At 42.4% G+C, this 23,076-nt stretch overlaps 1 protein-coding gene across 11 annotated transcripts in view; it reads left to right on the forward strand.

Moving 5' to 3' along the window:
- Positions 1-23,076, forward strand: part of Obsc (Obscurin) — a 2,548,720-nt gene that overhangs the window by 1,431,577 nt on the left and 1,094,067 nt on the right. For all 11 annotated transcript variants that reach the window (XM_067772951.1, XM_067772955.1, XM_067772952.1 and 8 more), the window contains one exon: positions 4,518-4,751. In XM_067772951.1, coding sequence (XP_067629052.1) covers positions 4,518-4,751 — 234 coding nt within the window. The remainder of the gene's footprint in view (positions 1-4,517; positions 4,752-23,076) is intronic.

The following is a 23,076-nucleotide window of genomic DNA, read 5'->3' on the forward strand; positions in this document are numbered from 1 at the left end:
CGAAAGGGTCCCCAAATTATCCCGTGTTAGTCGCGATAAGTCCCGAAATGACCCTAACGGGATCCCGGACGGATCCCCAAAACCATATAGAAATGATGAAGGAAGATACCCCAAATGATTCCGAAATAGTCCCGAAATGACCCCTTGGGGATCCCGGACGGATCCCGAAAACCATCCAGAAATGATGCCAAAAAGGGTCCCCAAATGATCCCTTGTTAGTTGCCAAAAGTCCCGAAATGACCCCGACGGTATCCCGGACGGATACCGAAAACCATCCAGAAATGATGCCGGAAAGGTCCTCAAATGATCACCTAATAAACCCGAAATGACCCTGTCGGAATCCCGGACGGATCCCGAAAACCATCCAGAAATGATGCCTAAAGGGTCCCCAAATGATCCCGTGTTGGTCGCGAAAAGTCTCGAAATTACCCCGACGGGATCCCGGACGAATCCCCAAAACCATATAGAAATGATGAAGGAAGGTACCCCAAATGATTCCGAAATAGTCCCGAAATGATCCCGTCGGGATCCCGAAAACCATCCAGAAATGTTGCCGAAAGGGTCCCCAAATGATCCCGTATTAGTAGAGAAAAATTTCCGAAATGACCAAGACGGGATCCCGGACGGATCCCGAAAACCATCTAGAAATGATGAAGGAAGGTACCCCAAATGAACCCGAAATGTCCCCGACGGAATCCCGGACGGATCCCGAAAACCATCCAGAAATGATTACGGAAAAGTCTCTCAGTGGTCCCGGAAACCATCAAGAATTTATCTCTCAAAGTAACGCAAATGATCACGGAATAGTCCCGAAAATGTCCAAAATCACTCCGACGGGATCACGGACGGATCCCGAAAACTATACAGAAATGATCCCGGAAGGGTCCCAAAATGATCCCGAAATAGTCCCGAAAAATTCCCGAAATGACTCCGGCGGATACCGAAAATCATCCAGAAATGATCCCGGAAGGGTTTAGATATTACCCTAACGGAATTACAAATAAGGTGAAGCTAATTATAAAACCATGTTAATAAGGCTGCAGGCGCGTTGGGAGCGAATGAAGAGTTACATAGAAACATACAGGTGAAGCTAATAAAAGCGTGCTAATAAAAAGAAATGAAGGAGGGCGGATGGTGGGACGAGAAGGAGAGGACCACTGATCGTTTTTCCAAAATTGTATGTGTCAGATACCAAAAACTATTGATTTTGTAGAAAATTTATATTGTGTTATAACAATTTATAGTTTTTTACACCAGAGGAGAAGAGAAGGGAGAGGAGGGGCCGGACGGTGTCACTGTTCACTTTGTAAACCTTCGACTTATTTGACCCATTGAGGCTGTAATATTGGTTAAGGCCAGTATAAGTAAAGTTATAATGTGTAAAAATTATTAAAAAGTAATTGTTCGAAGGGGTCGTGGGACCTCCGCCCCCCCTTTCCATGTTCGAAAAAAATTTCGCTAGTAGACTATTGTCCGTGTCCCAAATTTCATCAAAATCCGTGTAGCCGTTCTGACGTGATTCTGTCACAAAAACGAAAAAATACAATAATTATATTATAACTGTTCCTAGGGGGCGGGGACCTCCCCCTTTTACGAAAAAATATAGCTAGTAGATCCTTCTAGACTATTGTCTATATGCGTGCCAAATTTCATCCAAATCGGTCCAGCCATTCTTGCGTGATTGAGTCACAAAGACAAACGTCTGGACAAACATCCAAACATTCAAACATCCAAACTTTGCCATTAATAATATACTAGCCTTTACGCGCGGCCCCGTCCGCAAGGAGAAAATTAAATATATGGGCTATTCACGTTAACCTGCTTATCAAATTATCTGTTTAAAAAAATTTTTCCGTCTAATGCATTTTATTTTTGTAATTGAGTAAAAAAAGGACTAAATGAGCTGATAACCTGATAGGATCCCCAAATGATCCCGAAATTATTCAGAAAAATCCACGAAATGACCCCGATGCTATCGCGTACAGATCCCGAAAACCATCTAGAAATGCCACGGAATGGTCTCCAAAAATTCCCGGAATAGTCCCAAAAAACCCGAAATGACAACGATACGATTCTATACTTATCCAGAGAACCACAAAGAAATGATGCCTGAAGGGTACTAAAATGATCCCGAAATAGTCCGAAAAAGTTCCGAAATGACCCTGACGGGCTCCCGGACGGTTCTCAAGAACCATCCAGAAAATATCCAGGAAGGGTCCCTAGGGGATCCACGACGGATCGCGAAAACCATACAGAAATGATTCAGGAAGGGTCCCAAAATGATCCCGTATTAGTCCCGAAAAAGTCCCGAAATGACCCCGCCGGTATCCCGGATGGATCCCGAAAACTATCCAGAAATGATGCCGGAAGGTATCCCAAATGATCCCGAAATAGTCCCGACATGGGCCCGACGGGATCCCGGACGGATCTTCAAAACCATATAGAAATGATGCCGAAAGCGTCCCATGATCCTGTATTAGTCGAGAAACAGTCCCGATATTACCCCGACGGTATCCCAGACGAATCCAGAAAACCATCTAGAAATGAAGCCGGAAAGTACCCCAAATGATCCCGAAATAGTCCCGCAATGACCCTGACGGGATCACGGACGGATCCCGAAAACCATCGAGCAATGATGACGGAAGCTACCCCAAATGATCCCGTATTAGTCGAGAAAAAGTCCCGAAGTTACCCCGATGGGATCTCGGACGGATCCAGAAAACCATCTAGAAATGAAGCCGGAAGGTACCCCAATGATCCCGAAATAGTCCCGAAATGACCCTGACGGGATCCCGGACGGATCCCGAAAACCATCTAGCAATGATGCCGGAAGCTACCCCAAATGATCCCGTATTAGTCGAGAAAAAGTCCAGAAATGACCCCGACGGGATCCCTGAATGACCTTGACGGGATCCCGGACGCATCCCGAAAACCATCCAGAAATGATGCCGAAAGGGTCCCCAAATGATCCCATCTTAGTCGAGAAAAAGTTCCGAAATTACCCCGACGGGATCCTGGACGGATCCGGAAAACCGTCCAGAAATGACCCCGGAAGGGTCTCGATATGATCCAAACGGGATTACAAATAGGGTGACGATAATTATAAATCAATGTTAATAAGGCAGCAGGCGCGTTGGAGCGAATGAAGAGTTACAAAGAAACATACAGGTAAAGCTCATAAAAGCGTGCTAATAAAAACAATTGAAAGAGGGCGGATGGCGGGAGGAGGAGAGTACCACTGATCGTTTTTCCAAAATTGTTTAGATCTCGATCTGTATGAGCCAGATACCAAAAATTATTGATTTGGGAGAAAATTTACATTGAGTTATAACGATTTATAGATTTTGCACGAGAGGTTGAGGGAGGGGGGGGGGGGGGGGGGGGGGGGGGTGTATCACTGCTCATTTTGTAAGCCCTCGACTTATTTGACCCATTGAGTTTGTAATATTGGTGAAGGTCAGTATACGTTAAGTTATACTGTGTAAAAATTATTAAAAAGTAATTATTCGAAGGGGTCGTGGGACCTCCGCCCCCTTTCCATGTTCGAAAAAAATTTCGCCAGTAGAGTATTATCTGTATTCCAAATTTCATCATCCGTGAAGCCGTTCTGGCGTGATTCAGTCATATATACGAAAAAATACAATAATTAAATTATAACTGTTCCTAGGGGGCGGGGACCTCCCCCTTTTCAAAAAATATAGCTAGTAGATCCTTCTAGACTATTGGCTATATGTGTGCCAAATTTCATCCAAATCCGTCCAGCCGTTCCTGCGTGATTGAGTCACAAAGACAAACGTCTGGACAAACATACAAACATACAAGCATACAAACATACAAACATGCAAACATCCAAACTTTCCCATTTATAATATATATTAGATTAGATTATATTAAATTAGACTAGATTAACATTAAGATAAGATTTATGGTGTTAATTAATAGCTTGAACTATGTTGATTTAAACGTGTAGACCATCGGCACTTGGCAAAGTATTGGGGAAAACTATGGAAGTGAAGTATCAATACCTTACTCAGCACTTGGAAAAAAGCATCGAGTACGAAATGCTAGGGTATTTTTTGGAAAAGTATCGATAGTACTCACTCAGTACTCGTATCGTTCCCACTAGTTCTACCTAACTTAACCTTATATATGTAGAACGTGAAATATTGTCTTTAAAGAACTTTCCAAATTTTCGATGTTTCATTACATTTTTTTTTGCTATTGAAAACATAAATCATTGGTTTAGGCAGAACGAAAAATTTACTTTTTCTTAGAGTTAACTTCTCACCAGGTATTGAATTCATATACTTTTGCTAAATTTTCAAATTAACTCCGAGACAAAAAATTCACTTTAAGTTCTGAGCATATTTTAATAGGATTCGCTTATAAAGGCTTACACATTTTTTTAGTTAAGTTTTCTACTTTTCAATAAGGAATTAAATTTGCTGGTAGAACAAAGAAAAAAGGTTAACCAAAAAAAAAAACCACCATAACAGTACTACTTAATACAATTTCAGGTGTTGCTGAATACAGAAAGCCTATACTCAAAAGTGGATTGCATGACATAACTATTAATAAAGGAGGTTCATTAGTAATTCCTATTGTATTCACAGCAGATCCTCAGCCAAAAATTACATGGCTTAAAGATGAAAAGCCATTAAAGGAACAAGATAATATAAAAATAAATGAAACTGTCAAGGATATTGAAAATGGCCTTAAGGAGTATACGTATACTCTGAACTTCGACGAAAGTAAGTAATAATAATAAAATTAAAGTTTCACTAAATAGAAGGTAATACATCAAGAAGGGCTACCGTGATCTATCTTTAGACTTTAGACGTCTCATACTTAAAATAAAATGTATGTGTTTGCGTCGGATGACAGAACATTTACGTAGATTTTTTTATTTATTTATTTATTTACAAAAAAAGAATTATAAATAATTTTTGCACTTATGCTAATGGAAGCGTTCGGCTTCCTTCATATGTGATAAGTAGATAATGAAACATATGTATATATTTACAGATAGTTTAAGGATAAAAGTTGAGTTAAACACTATAGGGCATATTCATAGTCGAAAAAGTAGACAGCTAAACCTAGCCACAGCCTCTTGACATATCTGTCAAAAAGCTGCGACCAAATTCAAGTATCCACCCAACCTCGACCCTGAATATGCCCCTTTATCTTATACGTTATATATGTGAGTTTATAATATTAACTTACAGCTTGAAACAAGTTTAAATATACTATTGAGGGTAGTGATGTTAATATCTTTTAGGTGATCAGAAGGGTTTGAATTGACAAATATTGGCGTACGGATATGGCTAAGTTCTCGGCAATCGTATATGAGGTGGGCGGCATGGTTGTTTGTTTACGCCTTTTAGTAAGTGGGTTTGGGTAGTTATGGTGTGACCTACCCTAAGTCGTATAAAGTTTTTGATGCTGCTACAGGACGCATTTTGAGGACATTTAGAGCCTTTTCCCTCGTGGTTATATGTTTTATAGTTATGTTGGTAATTGCTTCAATCCGAAATCCAGCTTTCGTACATATGTTTTTTACAATGCCTACGAATGTCTTTATCAAATATGTATCCGAATAGATGGAGCGGTTCTGTGCTGGCCTTTTTTGCTCTTCTGTCAGCAGCTTCATTACCAGGGATACTGACATGTCCAGACAGCCACATGATTTTGATGATATCTGTGTAATCGAGGAGAGCATCGCGTAGCTGGTTCACCATCGGGGTATTGTTATTCGCATTTAAACCTCCTTCTATTGCCGACCTGTTACCAGTACATATGACGTATTTTCTTCTATCCTGAGAGACGTGCCGTACGGCTTCAAGCAATGCAACAGTTTCAGCTGTAAATGTTGAGCTATATGAGGGCAGGGCGCCGACAGAGATAGTGACACCGGATTCGTTTGTCACTGCAAACGCTGTGTGTGTCGGTGTTTGATCCGTCAGTATAGACAAAATCCCAGCTCTTGTGCACGTGTGAGAGGGCGTCGTTGAAAAGCTGAAATTACTCTATAGGCCGGCTTCAACCAAGGCTGCTTTGACTGGCGATGTAGGAAAGGCGCGTATACTTCTTTTTACTGCCGCGTGGTACGGGGCATGTAAGAGTTTTAAATGTGTTTGAGCACAGGTGTCATATATAGCGAGGCCCTATTAAATTTTTGAGAGAACCAAAACTTTTGTTATACTTATGAGAGTGTTAGTATGTACACAAGAATGTTTGGATGACAAAAAATTTTAAACTATTTAGTTTGGAAAATAAGATTGATCTAACATAGCACATTATTATCTTAAACTATTATAGTGGGGTATTTGGGATTTCTGAAGTGAAAGGGAGGGGAAGGAGCAATTATGTTTCCTGCATATGTGGAAAGTAGAGCATTTACCAGCCGCAATATTGGCACCTAAGGTACTGGACCAATGGCATATGTCATTTAGAATGCGGCTAAATATATGTTTCACTTGTCTTAAATCTTTAGTTTTGAAAAAAAATAGTACGTCGTCTGCATAGATAAGGTGCTCTACGTGATTGAAACGTTTTAGGATTAAACTCAGTTCATTGAATGCGATCGTAACGGTATGCCGTTGCACAAGTTATGTACACCTGTTTCGAAGTTATTGACTCTTGCTATGAGCTTTCGATTTTTAGGAATGATTTTACAATTTTATAAATTTTGTTACCGATTTTCCAATGCTTTAACTCTCTAAGAACTATATGTACTCAGACACTATCGAAGGCCTTCTCGAAATCTAAACTCAAAACTGACACGTGGCTTTTTGACGTCAGGGCATTAGATGCAAAATGTTCAAAGTAAATAAGAGGTTCTGTAACCCCTAAGCCTTTTTGGAAGGCAAACTGATTAGGAGTTAAAAATTTGTTTACTTTACCGAACCACATAATTATATTTGCGATAACCTTAGACATGCATGGAAGCAGGTACATGGGTCTGTAGCTGGATATAATGGACGAAGGTTTTTTGGGTTTAGGGATTGGAATAGTTGAAGATATCTTCCAGTCTTGTGGGTATATGCCACTATTTAAAATTTGATTAAAAGGCCTGTGAGCCTTAATTTAAGGTTACTGGGAAGGTTTTTGAGGACGGAGTAGGAAATTTTGTCAATGCCTGGAGATCGTCCAGTCATTGGGGCTAAAATTGTCTCAAATTCCTCCAGTGAAATAGGAACTTCTATTGCTTGGGCGTTCGGGGATGGATTTTGGTTGTCATAAACTTCAGATAATATTGATGTTTCGAGTAGTTGAAGCTAGGACTAAGTGGTCGGGATGGGAAAATTTAGACCAGTGCAAAATAAAGTCATTAGATATTTCGTCGGGGAGTAGATTGGGCCCTGGTCAGTTTGAATAAAAGGAATGTGGGAAGAGGTACGAGTCCCGGTGAGTTTCTTTATGCCAGACCAAATTTTTTTGTTGTTGGGATGAGGATTGATATTTAACGTCAGCGTTTCGAGCGCTCTATGCTTTGATATTTTGAGCTCTCTTCTAAAAATTGCGTTGGCTTTTTTATAGTTGATGAGGTTATCATCATTTCTATCCTCAGAGTTAATGTTTGGGGAGCTGGGCTTTATTTCAGATAGTGAACTTATATCGAATATAAAATAAAAATACAAATATAAAATATTTATACTGCGTTTTTTATTTGGATAAGGCCTCGAGCTCATAAAATAGTTTAATAAATTTTTATCTAAAGTTATATTGCGCAACAAGATTTTGGTCTTTTAGGTTTTAAATTATTTCCTCATCTGGAATGTCGTTTAGGCACGGGGCATAAATGGTACCTTCTGTACAATTAAGATTTATGTGTAGCTCTATTTTAACTTTGCACACTCCAAGAAGATTTGTTGTAGCTATAAACTTTTTTGCTATTTCGTTGTTTTTCACAAACAATAACAAATTGCCGTATCTAAGCTGCGAGATGCTAATAATTTCATTACTAATGTTTTTTAGTGCTTTTTCCACTGAAAGGCATGAATATTTTTTAAGGGGTTTATTAGAATTAATAGCACTTGCGACAAGATATTTAGGGTTATCTTTTTTATAGGTTTAAGAGGTGGGAATGTGGAGGCATGGTCCACTAAGTTTAGAGTCTTTTTCCTCTTATATAGATCACTCACTGTACGTGCAACCTTACGCGACGAATATCAGTAGATGACTGTACGTAGCTATTAAAGTACAGAATATTGACCTAGATATTAAAGTACTAGCGCAGTGGATTTTGAATTTGCCATTTAAAAATGGTTTCCGAAGGTCTTGCATCCGATCATGTCTGATAATGATGCTATGCTAAAAATCACTAAAACCGAATTTTTTTCTTTATTAATTGTGTATACGTATAATATAATAATATATATATATAATATAATACATATCCATTCTCAAAAAAATGACATTTTTGCGCGAGAATCTTGTTTACGCGGCGTAGGCTGTCACCCGTAGGGAGAGATGGGTCCCTTTTACATACGTATATCTATGAATTTATTTATAACCCGTATTTTGTATTATATTCAATATATTGAATTGTATTATATTGACTTATCCATAAAATCAATGAATTGTAGTTAGCCTTCAATTTCCCATTGGGAATCCTCATGGACGTGCGGCAGCCTCCACCGGTAAATCCCCCAAAACGAATTCGCCGCAATCCAAAGTAAGGCGATCTGACATCACCGCCAGCTGTCAAAGCGGCCATCATTTTCTTCTATTGTTATTATAATTTTGCAAAACATAGCAGTTGCCAAATTTTGCGAGTTTTGTGGAAAAATTGCAAATCATAAATCATCGAGAATCTTCTCAGCGCTTGTTTTTTGTATATTATATTTCTTTGCTATACACAAATTAATTATTTCTAACAAGTTTGTGCTCTTGATATTGGCCTAGTTGCAAAGTGTTCTGTATATCAAATTGAATTATACGATCCTATCATTGGAAAACCAAATATTGTCATGCACCTTTTTTTGGCCTTTCTCGCGGCAAAGCTGTATACTATTGCTGGTGGCACTACTTTGAGTGCGATAATTGTCGAACCATCAAACCATTTGCACATCGGGGGCTATCCAGATAGTATCAATCCCTACTACCTTTATACGATCCAGGAGCGTTGGAGTGGCAAGCTCAATAGAACGATAGATACACCATCGTTATTGGCTTTCTGTCTTTGACTGAAAATTTTACCCATCACTTTCGGAGAAGTGTTCGCGGTGAAGCTTGTAACGAACAGACATGACCATCGGAGCCAACCCATCTGAGTTGTTTACAAATCAGGGCTTTGGTAAGCGACGACTACACAAAATCTTCAGATCAAGTGCGCCACCATATTGGGAAAGTTTGATCACCGGCAGGACGCCTTCAACGCCACGCCACCGAAATATCCATCTCGCAGCACCAACATTATTGGCAAAACCACTGGACAACAGGTGAGTGCTATAGTACCCGTACCAACTTTACTAGTGGTCCTTCGTCGCCATTCACGAAATCAGCCTTTTAATAATATAATTGCATACATATATTAAGTATATCCCCGAGTAAATTTTGGTGGCTCCCTCCAAATACAAAATTTTCCCGCCAAAATTAAATTTTTCCCGCCAGGAAAATATATGTATATGACCTCCCACATATTTGCATATACACAAAAGCGGTGCGTTACAAACCGGCAAATCCCACACACACTTAAACAAAGTCATCTCATTGCCGTTTTTACTTGTGTTCCTTGCGGTATAATATGAAATACATATCCCCACATTTATATTGTTGGCGATACCCAGCAACAAATTCTGCCACTTTTATATTGTGTGAAATACCCAGCAGTAAATTCTGCAGCTTAGTTCAACTGTTCCCAGATTATTCCCAATTCAGTCTAACTGGTCCTAGTCTACACCAATTTGGACCAATAGGAAAGCTTCTGACTTTGATAATCTCTCGTAAATAAACACCAGGCAGTCCCCAAAAATTCCCAAAATAGCTAAAGTGAAATTAAGCAAGTCCTTTTTAGAATGGCTTCCGTGGTCGAAAATAAATTTATATCCGAAACGGATCTCTTTTCGGATTACTGCGCTTGGTTCGGTACAACCGAGATCCAAGATAACACCGAGGCATCCCTTAAACTAAAAGATAAAAATATCGATGTGTTCTGGGAAAGGGTACAGGGCGCATATGACGCCGTCGTATAGTCAGATGACAACGACCTTCCCGAAGACTTTAAGGCCTCAGCTTTCAATAAAAACCGCGCCTGCCTTTAGCGTATGAGGACTCAAAGGCAAGAATATGCTGTTCGCGTTACAAGAAGCTGTCAATTCCTGAACGAAAAATGTTCGTGAGAGAAAACAATCTGTGCGAAAGCTGCCTGTCCCAAACCCACCTCTTAAAGGATTGCACAAGCACAAGAACGTGCCTCTACTGCCAAGGTCGCCACAACTCCACCCTCCACGACACCGGAGTATCTCATCAAACCAATGGCCCTCGAAAAACAACATCCCAAGTAGCAACTAGTCAGGACGTTACCAACCCAGTTCCCAACGAAGATCTTCCAACCACCTCAAACGCTGCCCGCATCCAATCGTTTCATGCAGAAAATGATATCAAAATCATTCTCCTAACAGCGATAGTGTCCATAGAACATCGAGGTGACTACTTCAGGCTCAGAGCCTTAGTGGATCAAGGGTCAGAACGTAGCTTCATCTCAGCAAAAGCACAGATCAGGCTAGGCCTTCCATATACCCACTCCCTATTTGAAATATCGGGCATGGGAGGCGGAATAACGACCAAATACGTAAATGGTCACACCTCAAGCTAGCAGACCAGAATTCTCAGAACCTTTCCCAAATCGATCTGGTATTAGGCAGCGATCTTATCCCTCAAATCATGCTAAATGGCATAGAAAAGATCTCGCCCACACTGCTAGCCCAAAACACAATATTTGGCTGGATAATAAGTGGCCAAACCCCCGAAAAGGTCGGATCAAACTCCTCTCAAGCGTGGGAAGTGACGAATCTCCAGCTGAATGAACAGCTAAGGCAATTCTGGGAAATCGAAGAAATGCCCAGAGTGCGAGTGGAAACCCCAGAAGATAAAATGTGCGAAGACTTTTATCAAAGCACAACCACTCGCATGGATGACGATCGATATATGGTTCGGCTCCCCTTTAAACCAACATTCCTGAACGATATCGACCTAGGCCAATCCCGTGCTGCAGCCCTACGACATTTCCACGGTATGGAACGTACCCTCTCAAAAAGGGGCGATCTCAAGCAGCAATATGACCAGGTACTCGAAGAATATCTGTCCCTAGGCCACATGGAAGAATGCAGTCCCACCGAAGCAGAATCTCGAGGTAAATACTGCCCATTCTATCTCCCTCACCATGCAGTCGTAAGGCCAGAAAAGAAGACAATAAAAGTCAGAGTTGTATTCAACGCCTCTAAAAAATCGGGTTCCGGTCACCCCTTAACGATGTTTTATGTACCGGACCAACCCGCCAACCCGATCTCCGATTTATGTTGTTGAAATGGCGAACATATAAATATATGTTCAATGGCGATGTCGATAAAATGTACCGCCAAATTCTCTTGCATCCCGATGACCGAGACTACCAACGGATATTATTCCGAACCCCCGAACACAGTCCAATAAAGGACTACAAGTTAAAAACGGTCACCTTCGGGGTTAACTGTGCGCCTTTCCTGGCTATTCGCACTCTACACAGCTGTCGAAAGATATAGCCGGTTCCCATCCACGCGCAGCCCCAATACTAAAATCCGAGACATATGTTGACGATATTTTATCTGGCAGTCATGATTTCCAATCAGCCGAGCATTCCCTAACAGAGACTATAGACGCTCTCAATTCAGCGGGCTTTCCCCTAAACAAGATCACGGCAAACCATCCCGACATCCTCCAAAAAATATCGAAAACTGATCTGCTGAAAACAAACTTTCTCGAGTTCGAAAATACTAGCACCGCCAAGACCCTGGGCATCCAGTGGAACACCCTAACAGATACATTCTCGTATACCGTCGACTCAAATCCGGCATCCACTGCAGCCACGAAGCGGCAAATCCTCTCCTCCATTGCGAAACTTTTCGATTCCGCAGGGTGGTGCCCATAATGATCCAAGCGAAGATGCTCATGCAAGAATTGTGGTTAGACGGGACCGAATGTGAAGAGGAGGTTAAACCCATCCGTCTAGCCAAATGGGCGCAGTTCTCTCAAAATCTTCCCTCTATCTCAGCCACCCATATACCCCGATGGATGAATTTTACGCCCGATCAATATGTTGAGCTCCACAGACCCCTCAGAAAAGGCTTATTGCGCAACCCTGTACCTAAGAAGTACCGTCGGTACTCAGGTCCACTCGCACCTTATAGTGTCCAAAGGCAAAGTGGCTCCTCTCAAAACTATTAGTCTGCCACGCCTGGAGCTATGCGGCGGGCTCTTATTAGCAAAATTAGTCTCAGTAGTCCAACCCCATCTCGGCCTAAGTCAAGAAAAATTAATTATGTGGTCCGATTCTGAAATCGTGCTAGCCTGGCTGGAAAAGTTACCCCACTCTTGGAAAACATAACAGCGCAGATTATAGACCTCGTTGGAAATGTCCCTTGGCGACATGTGCGAAGCAAAGACAACCCCGCGGATCTTGGAACCAGAGGATGTAGCCCCGACGATCTCGCTAACTCATCGCTATGGTGGAATGGTCCAGAGTGGCTTTCCCGAACCCCCGAGGACTGGCCAACACCAACGGCCAGAAAGATTGTACCCCCCGAACTTCGCCGAGTCGATGCACTGCATGCAGCGGAAGAGTCAGAAGATGTCTTAGCACGGTTTTCCTCCTATCCCCGCGCCTTACACGTAACAGCGTACGTGCTGAAATTTATAACACAGCTCAGAAATGCTGTAGGAGGCAATCGTACTCCTAACGATCCCGGCCTCTCTTACGCCGACGTCATGCGCGCGAAAATCCGTCTGCTGAGCTTGACTCAGTCGAGATTCTTCGCTTCCGAAAGAGCTTCCCTCGAAAATTCAAAACCAATCGGAAAGCGAAGTCCGCTACTGGCACTTGACTTCTTCCTGAACACAAACGGGATTATCCGTGCCAACGGACGATTAGTAAACGCCGACCTGACCTACAGTGAATGTCATCCCATCATTCTACACGAAAAGGCTCGATTTGCTGACCTCTGTATAAGCTTTCTACATGAGAGCTTCCTCCATGCGGACGTCCACCTCCTGCAACAAGCTATGAGGCAGAAATTCTATACCCGCCGACTCAAACCTCAGCTGCAAAAATGTATTTTCCAATGTAAAGTCTGCAATCCCAAATAATGGCAGCTTTACCCCCCGAACAATGTATTTTCGCGCACCCTTCGCTACTACTGGCGTAGACTTCGCCGGCCCGTTTCAAATAAAAGCTTCGATGCTCCGATCTCCAACGCACGTAAAAGGCTATGTGGCCGTTTTCGGTTGCTTTACCACCAAGGCGATCCATCTGGAATTGTGTTCGGATCTCACCAGTAAGGCTTTTCTCGCTGCCTTCGCCCGGTTTGTAGGACGTCGAGGGTACCCGAAACAAATGAAGGGCGACAACGGCACAACATTCATTGGTGCTAAGCGAGCTACCGAAGTAGAGTTCGTCACCTTCCTCAACGAAAACTCAACAGATTTTGCCCAAAAGTACGCGCCACAAGGCATCGATTGGAAATTTATACCCCCTGCGCACCCCACATGAGCGGATTATGGAAATCTGCCGTCAAAAGCTTTAAAACCCATTTTACAAAGGTCGCCGGCACACAGCTTTACCTTTGAAGAATTCTCGGCCTTATTATTTCGTATAGAGGCTGTAAACCCATTTTACAAAGGTCGCCGGCACACAGCTTTACCTTTGAAGAATTCTCGGCCTTATTATTTCGTATAGAGACTGTACTCAATTCTCGTCCCATCTCCCCGCTTTCTCAGGACCGAGCGGATCTCACCGTTCTCACACCTGGCCACTTTCTCCGAGCCGCACCCCTTCTCGCCATCCCCGAACCGAACTATGAACACCTCTCTATGATCAACCGTTGGGAACGGTTGAAAGTTTTACATCACCAATTCAGCAAGCGCTGGAAGAATGACTATCTCATGGAGTTGAACAAGCGTTATCGATGGCAAACCGCTCAACCTCCCCCTAAAATCGGTGATCTAGTCGTCATTAAGGAAGACAACTTACCCCCACTAAATGGCGTCTAGGTAGAGTGAAGTGCACTCATCCTGGCAGAGACGGACACGTACGAGTGGTCGACGTACGCACTCAAAACGGTGTTCTCACCAGGCCGCTAACAAAATTGTGCTTCCTTCCACCAACGGAGCCTGACTCAGATCCCCCATCTCCCGAACCAACTATAGTCCACTAAGATTAACTATCGACATCATCTCAGAACATAACGGAATCACCCCGTATCTCTCACAGGGAGTCCCTAACTTGGCGTTTCCTCTCAGGTATACAACTAACGCACATTCATATACTCCTTTTTTCAACAGATAAATCGTCAAAGTCTCCCGGTTCCTACAACGCGCCGCTCCTTGGCGTCCCAAGTGACAGTGCCAGCAACTCCATCACGAATTGACGACGCCGTATTTTGTATTATATTCATTTATATTGAATTGTATTATATTGACTTATCCCCAAAATCAATGAATTGTAGTTAGCCTTACATTTCCCATTGGGAATATTCATGGACGTGTGGCAGCCTCCACCGCGTAAATCCCCCAAAACGAATTCGCCGCAATCCAAAGTAAGGCGATCTGACATCACCGCCAGCTGTCAAAGCGGACATCACTTTTTTCTATTGTTATTATAATTTTGCAAAGCATAACAGTAGTCAAATTTTACGAGTTTTGTTGAAAAATTGCAAATCATAAATCATCGAGAATCTTCTCAGCGTTTGTTTTTTGTATATTATATTTCTTTGCTATACATAAATTACTTATTTCTAACAAGTTTGTGCTTTTGACATTGGCCTAGTTGCAAATTGTTCTGTATATCAAATTGAAAAGTGAGAATTATACGATCCTATCATTGGAAAACCAAATATTGCCGTGTACCTTTTTTTCGGCCTTTCTCGCGGCAAAGCTTTATACTATTGCTGGTGGCACTAATTTGAGTGCGATAATTGTCGAACCATCAAACCATTTACACATCGGGGGCTATCCAGATAGTATCAATCCCTACTACCTTTATACGATCCAGGAGCGTTGGAGTGGCAAGCTCAATAGAACGATAGATACACCATCGTTATCGGCTTTCTGTCTTTGACTGCAAATTTTACCCACCATTTTCGGAGAAGTGTTCGCGGTAAAGCTTGTAACGAACAGACATGACCATCGGAGCCAACCCATCTGAGTTGTTCACAAATCGGGGATTTGGTAAGCGGCGACTACACGAAATCTTCAGATCAAGTGCGCCAGCATATTGGGAAAGTTTGACTACCGGCAGGACGCCTTCAACGCCACGCCACCGAAATATCCATCTCGCAGCACCAGCATTATTGGCAAAACCACTGGACAACAGGTGAGTGCTGTAGTACCCGTACCAACCTAACTAATCTACTTCATCTAATTTACAGTTTCCGCGTATACAGTTGTGTTGATAAGCTTATCAAAGATAATAAAAAAATTATACATTAATTATAAATAAAAATTAATTCTTGAATTAAAAATTAAGAGAGAAAGAAAAAGAAAGGGTCTTATATGTGGCGCGAAACGCATAACAGAATTTTCTTTTAAGTATTCTTTCCAGTCCGTAGAAAAGGAACTTGTTAAAATTGAGGAAGTTATTAAAATTGGTCGATGCCGAAATCATAGCTTTGAAGTAAGAGCATTACCACATTTTTCTTAAAGGCATTAATATTTGGGCATGCTCTGACATCTTCCGGCAATTTATTGAACAATTTAACACCATAATTGCGAATAGAGTTTGCACTTTTCCCGGTTCGGAAGAAAGTTGTCCTAATATTTGTAACACATTGAACAAACTCACTTGGTCTTTCTTCGCTTCACTCTTCACTACTTCCGTTTTATACTCAGTTGAGCAGAGCTCACAGAGTATATTAACTTTGATTGGATAACGGTTGGTTGTACAGGTATAAAGGAATCGAGATAGATATAGACTTCCATATATCAAAATCATCAGTATCGAAAAAAAATTCGATTGAGCCATGTCCGTCCGTCCGTCTGTCCGTTAACACGATAACTTGGGTGAATTTTGAGGTATCTTGATGAACTTTGGTATGTAGGTTCCTGGGCACTCATCTCAGATCCCTATTTAAAATGAACGATATTGGACAATAACTACGCCCACTTTTTCGATATCGAAAAATTTCGAAAAATTGAAAAAGTGCGATAATTCATTACCAAATACGGATTATGCGATGAAACTTGGTAGGTGAGTTGAACTTACGACGCAGAATAGAAAACTAGTAAAATTTTGGACAATGGGCGTGGCACCGCCCACTTTTAAAAGAAGGTAATTTAGAAGTTTTGCAAGCTGTAATTTGGCAGTCGTTGAAGGTATCATGATGAAATTTGGCAGGAACGTTACCCTTATTATTATATGTCTGCTTAATAAAAATTAGCAAAATCGGAGAACAACCACGCCCACTTTTTAAGAAAAAATTTTTTTAATTCAAATTTTAAAAGAAAAGTTAATATCTTTACAGTATATAAGTAAATTATGTCAACATTCAACTCCAGTAATGATATGTTGCAACAAAATACAAAAATAAATGAAAATTTCAAAATGGGCGTGGCTCCGCCCTTTTTCATTTAATTTGCCTAGGATACTTTTAATGCCATAAGTCGAACAAAAATTTACCAATCCTTGTGAAATTTGGTAGAGGCTTAGATTCTAGGACGATAACTGTTTTCTGTGAAAAAGGGCCACGACCAGTTTTTATACACAGTCGACCGTCTGTCCTTCCGCTCGGCCGTTAACACGATAACTTGAGCAAAAATCGATGTATCTTTACTAAACTCAGTTCACGTACTTATCTGAACTCACTTTGTATTGGTATAAAAAATGGCCGAAATACGACTATGACCACGCCCACTTTTTCGATATCGAAAATTACGAAAAATTAAAAAAATGCCATAATTATATACCAAATACGAAAAAAGGGATAAAACATGGTAATTGTATTGGTCTATTGACGCAAAATATAACTTTAGAAAATACTTTGTGAAATGGGTGTGACACTACCATATTAAGTAGAAGAAAATGAAAAAGTTTTGCAGGGCGAAACCAAAAGCCCTTGGAATATTGGAAGGAATACTGTTCGTGGTATTACATATATAAATAAATTAGCGGTACCCGACAGTTTTGGACCACCCTGGTCCACATTTTGGTCGATATCTCGAAAACGCCTTCACATATACAACTAAGGGCCACTCCCTTTTAAAATCCTCATTAATACTTTTAATTTGATACCCATATCGTACAAACACATTCTAGAGTCACCCCTGGTCAACGTTTATGGCGATATCTCGAAAAGGCGTCCACATATAGAACTAAGGCCCACATATAGAACTAAGGCCCACTCCTTTTTAAAATACTCATTAACACCTTTCATTTCATACCCATGTCGTACAAAAAAATTCTAGAGTCACCCCTGGCCCATCTTTATGGCGATATCTCGAAAAGGCATCCACCTATAGAACTAAGGCCCACTCCCCTTTAAAATACTCATTAACACCTTTCATTTGATACCCATATCGTACAAACAAATTCTAGAGTCACCCCTGATCCACCTTTATGGTGATATCTTGAAAAGGCGTCCACCTATAGAACTAAGGCCCACGCCCTTTTAAAATACTCATTAACACCTTTCATTTGATACCCATATTGTACAAACGCATTCTAGAGTCACCCCTGGTCCACGTTTATGGCGATATCCCGAAAAGGCGTCCACCCATAGAACTAAGGCCCACTCCCTTTTAAAATACTCATTAACACCTTTCATTTGATATCCATATAGTACAAAGAAATTCTAGAGTGGCCCCTGGTCCACCTTTATGGCGATATCTCGAAAAGGTGTCCACATATAGAACTAAGGCCCACGCCCTCTTAAAATACTCATTAACACCTTTCATTTGATACTCATATCGTACAAACAAATTCTAGAGTCACCCCTGGTCCATCTTTATGGCGATATCTCGAAAAGGCGTCCATCTATAGAACTTAGGCCCACGCCCTTTTAAAATACTTGTTAATACCTTTCATTTGATAACCATATCGTACAAAATAAATTCTAGAGTCACCCCTGGTCCACCTTTATGGCGATATCTCGAAAAGGCGTCCACCTATAGAACTTAGGCCCACTCCATTTTAAAATTATCATTAACATATTTCATTTGATACCCATATCGTACAAACAAATTCTAGAGTCAGGCCTGGTCCACCTTTATGGCGATATCCCTAAATGGCGTCCATCTGTAGAACTATGGCCCACTTCCTCTTAAAATACTCTTTAATACTTTCCATTTGATACACATGTCATACAACCACATTCCAGGGTTACCCTAGGTTCTGTTTACAACATGGTGATTTTCCCTTACTTTGTCTCCACAGCTCTCAACTGAGTCTGTAATATTCGGTTACACCCGAACTTAGCCTTCCTTACTTGTTTTAAATAACAAGAGTTTAGGTTTTCTTAAAACGTTATAAAATTCTCAGGTTTTAATTATTTCTTTGGTTATTAATGATTGTACACAATTCACCGTTCAAACTTGTACTAATAAATGAAATTAACTTTAAAAATTCAAATTATGCAAAATGAATGTATGCACAAGTATTCGAAATAAAATTATAGGAGCACGTCCGCGATTGCCAGCTAATAGTTCTTGACTGATTCGTGCAATTATTGCTGACGACGATGGCAGTGGTCGTTTGTTGGTGTTGGCGCCTTCCACTGCGGCGCGCACGGCTGCGAGTCAGGATGGCCCGCGCCGCCGTTTAATTATTGTGATGTAGGCGGCTTAAACATGCTGCCCGCCCTGCAGGGAGGTGCTAGTAAGCACCTTCTGCAGTTCCTGCAGGGCGCGGATGGTCATATCCAAGGCGCGACCAGCATTGCGCCGATTGTAGGCCTTGGGGGGTGCGCGCGACCGTGCGCTTGGCTGTCTTTAAATGTTTGGGCTTGTTTGTTTGCAGGGCGCGCCTTTTGAGCGCCGCAGGCGGCGCAGGTTGGTTCCCTCTTTCCGTGTTGCTTTCTCTTGGGTTTCGGCTTCCTCGACGGTTGGGTGTTTCGCTTCTTCTATGCTGGGGCTTTGTACTGCCCACGTCGACCTTGCGGTCCCTAGTGCAAGAGGTTGTGGTGGGTCAGGCCACAAATTTTGCAAAACCCTCGGGAGTCGCATTCCTCCGTTGTATGCGTGAGGGCTAAACAATTAAAACAATAGCCCTGAGCCCTAGCCACTGTTGCACGCTGCGGCGGCCGCATCGCCTTAAAGGCCGGGCAGGTCCGCAGCGCGTGGTAGCAGTGGCACAGCCGGCACTGAAGGCAGTTGTCGGTCTCTGCCGTGGGAGCCAGTGGGCATTCCGGTCTCGATGCCACTATGTGTCGTCCTGAAAGTAGAGAACAGAAAGAGAAACGAGAAGTAGTTGGATACAGCGGATGGTAAGCGGAAAGTAAATAATACAGGGGAAACGTAAATAAGTTAGAGCGCTGTGCTCGAAGAGTGCTCCGTTGGAAAAAAGCACAGTTTAACTAAGGGGTGCATGACAAGCCCATTTTGGGTGCGAACCTCTACAACCCGAACATTGTTGTTAGGGCCCAGGCGAACGTTCTCGATTCGTCCCAGACGCCACTCGGTGGGTGGGAGCGAATCTTCTTTAATTACGACGAGGTCGCCTGGTTGAGGATTTCGGTGTGGCGTTTGCCATTTATAGCGCTTCTGAAGGCTCTTCAGATAATCCTTTTTCCAGCGTTGACTGAATTGGTGATGAAGCGATTTGAGTTTTTCCCATCGATTTATCCAGGAGAGGTCTTCCGCGTTTGGCTCAGGAATGGCTAATAGCCGTGCACCTCGAAGGAAGTGACCCGGAGTGAGCGCTGTGACGTCATCTGAGTTCTGGGATAGTGAGGTTAGAGGCCTCGAATTGAGAACTGCTTCAATACGCACCAACAGCGTCGTGAATTCTTCGAATGTAAGCTTGTGGGATGCAGCGGTTTTTTTGAAGTAGGTTTTAAAACTTTTTACTGCGGATTCCCACAAGCCGCCCATATGAGGGGCACTGGGTGGAATATACTGCCAGTTTATTCCCTGTGGGGGGGGGGCATATTTCTGCACAATGTCCGCGGAGCATTCGTTAAGAAATTTAACGAAGTCGCGTTCGAGTGCGCGTTGAGCGCCAATGAACGTTTTACAATTGTCGCTCATCATTTTTGAGGGATAACCTCGTCTGCCAACGAATTGGGCGAATGCTGCTTGAAAAGCTTCGGTGGTAAGATCCGAGCATAGTCCGAGGTGTACTACCTTTGTGGAAAAACATACATATACAGCCACGTACCCTTTTATGATAGTGGTCGACCTCAGAACCGATGCTTTTATTTTGAATGGACCAGCAAAGTCTACTCCTGTTGTGGAAAAGGGGAATGAGAAATTGCCGCGCTCAGGTGGTAGAGCTGCCATTATTTGCGTGCGAGTTTTCTGTTTGAAAAGCGTGCACGATTTGCATTGAAAAATGCATTTCTTTATAAGAGGCTTTAGTTTTGGTACGTAGTACTCTTGCCTCACCATTTGGAGCATTAACCGCATTTCTGCATGAAGAAGCAGGCGATGTAAAAACTTCAGATACAACTGGCAGAGCCTCAAATCCGGAGGAAGGATTACTGGATGCTTCTCGTTGTATTGCATTGTCGAATGTTCCAATCTTCCACCGATACGTAGGAGCCCGTATCCATCCAGAAATGTGTCAAGAGCCAGAAGGGAACTCTTTTTGCTAATTGGCATATTGTTATGTAAGGCGCTCTTTTCTGCCTCGAAATGTGCCATTGCCACAACCCGCGTTTTCACATGTTGCAACTCTTTGTACGTCAGATGGGGATTATGTGTTGTTGCCACCGATTTGGATTTGTTGCAGACATTGTTCGCAAAGCGTTACACGTATGCAATCACACGGAGAGCTCGAGAGTATGAGGAGAAACGTTGAAGAATATCGTCCTCTTCCTCGAGTGCGTGATATGCTTCGACCTTGCGTTTCTCGTGTGGAGAAGCGCTACCTGCTTTCAGCTTTGGCCATGCCGAAATGTGACAAGAAAGCCATTGTGGTCCGTTCCACCAAAGTGAGGAGCCTATCAAATCATGCGGCTAGCAACCACGTGTGCCAAGATCAGCAGGGTTGTCTTGGCCAGATACATGGCGCCAGGTGCCGGTAGGAAGATACTCTCGAATTTGAGAGATACGGTTGGTCACATAACTCTTCCAGGTCGATGGAGATTTTCCTAGCCACGCTAGTACACTCTCAGAATCTGACCATAAGAATGTGTTGCATGCTTCTAAGTTGAGCTGTTTTCGAACAGTTGAAGCCAGTTTGGCGAGCAGGACTGCACCACATAGCTCTAAGCGGGGTAAGCTTACAGTTTTTATGGGAGCAACTTTGCCTTTCGCAACCAAAAGAGAAGATTTCATTTGGTTGCCCACATGTGTGGATGTAAATCGCTGTGCAATATGTTTTTTTGCGAAGCATCACAGAACCCGTTGATTTGGGTGTCTTGCCCTGGAACGACATTAACCCATCGAGGGATTTCGATGTGGCAAATGGCTGGCAGATTTTCTGAGAAATGTTGCAATTTTGATAATGTTGCGGGTTTGGCGCTTTCATCCCAATCGCAGCCATCCAGCCAGATTTTTGGAGAAGCATCTTGGCTTGGATCATAACTGGCGACAGCCATCCTGCCGGGTCAAAAAGTTTTGCAACAGAAGATACAATTTGTAGCTTTGGGACCAAATTTTGGGTGTGTTCCGGCAGAATGGTGTATGAAAATTTGTCCATGAGCGCGTTCCATCGAATGCCAAGAGTTTTGGTATTGGAAGTGCTCTCAAATTTCAAGAAGTTGGAGTCTAGAAGATCCTCCTTCGGAAACTGTTCTAATATGGCCGGTAGATTAGCCGTTAATTTCTTTAGTATGAAACCAGCTGATTTTAGAGCTTTTATCACTTGAACGAGTGATTCAGTGGCGTTATCGATGGATGTCGTCGACATACGTCTGCGTCTTGAGAATTGTTTCAGCCAAGGGGAATGTCGCTTTCGCGTCATCGGATAATTGATGCAACGTACGAATAGCGAGATATTGTGCACAATTGACGCCGAATGTAACCGTTTTTTGATTGAAGTCGCTAACAATGGAGTTAGCCGATTTGCGAAATAGGATTCGCTGAAAATCTTTATCGTCCTCGTGTATGAGGATCTGACGCTACATTTTTTGAATGTCTCCATTGAACACATACTTATGCATGCGCCACTGTAAAATTAGCAGCATGAGATCTGGTTGGAGAGTTGGACCTGTGTATAACACGTCATTCAGGGATTTGCCTGACCCAGATTTTTTAGAGGCGTTGAAAACCACACGAACTTTGGTGGTGACATTATCTGGTTTGATTTCCACATTATTTGGCAATTAGACTGAGAAGACCTTGCCATTCGAAGTTATTTCGCATGGGTCGGTAGATTCCATACGATCTTACTTACTTACTTACTTAATTGGCGCTTAACCGTCTAAACGGTTATGGCCGTCCAACAAGGCGCGCCAGTCGCTCCTTCGCTCCGCCAACCGGCGCCAATTGGTCACACCAAGGGAGTTTAAATCGTTTTCCACCTGGTCCTTCCAACGGAGTGGGGGCCGCCCTCTACCTTTGTTTCCATAGGCGGGTTCCGATAGAAACACTTTCTTGGCCGGAGCATCATCTTTCATTCGCATAACATGGCCTATCCAGCGCAGCCGCTGCGTTTTAATTCGCTGGACTATGTTGATGTCTGCGTAAAGCTCGTACAGCTCATCATTAAATCTTCTTCGGTACTCG

Source organism: Eurosta solidaginis, chromosome 3, assembly GCF_040869045.1.
Source record: "Eurosta solidaginis isolate ZX-2024a chromosome 3, ASM4086904v1, whole genome shotgun sequence".
NCBI lineage: Eukaryota > Metazoa > Arthropoda > Insecta > Diptera > Tephritidae > Eurosta > Eurosta solidaginis.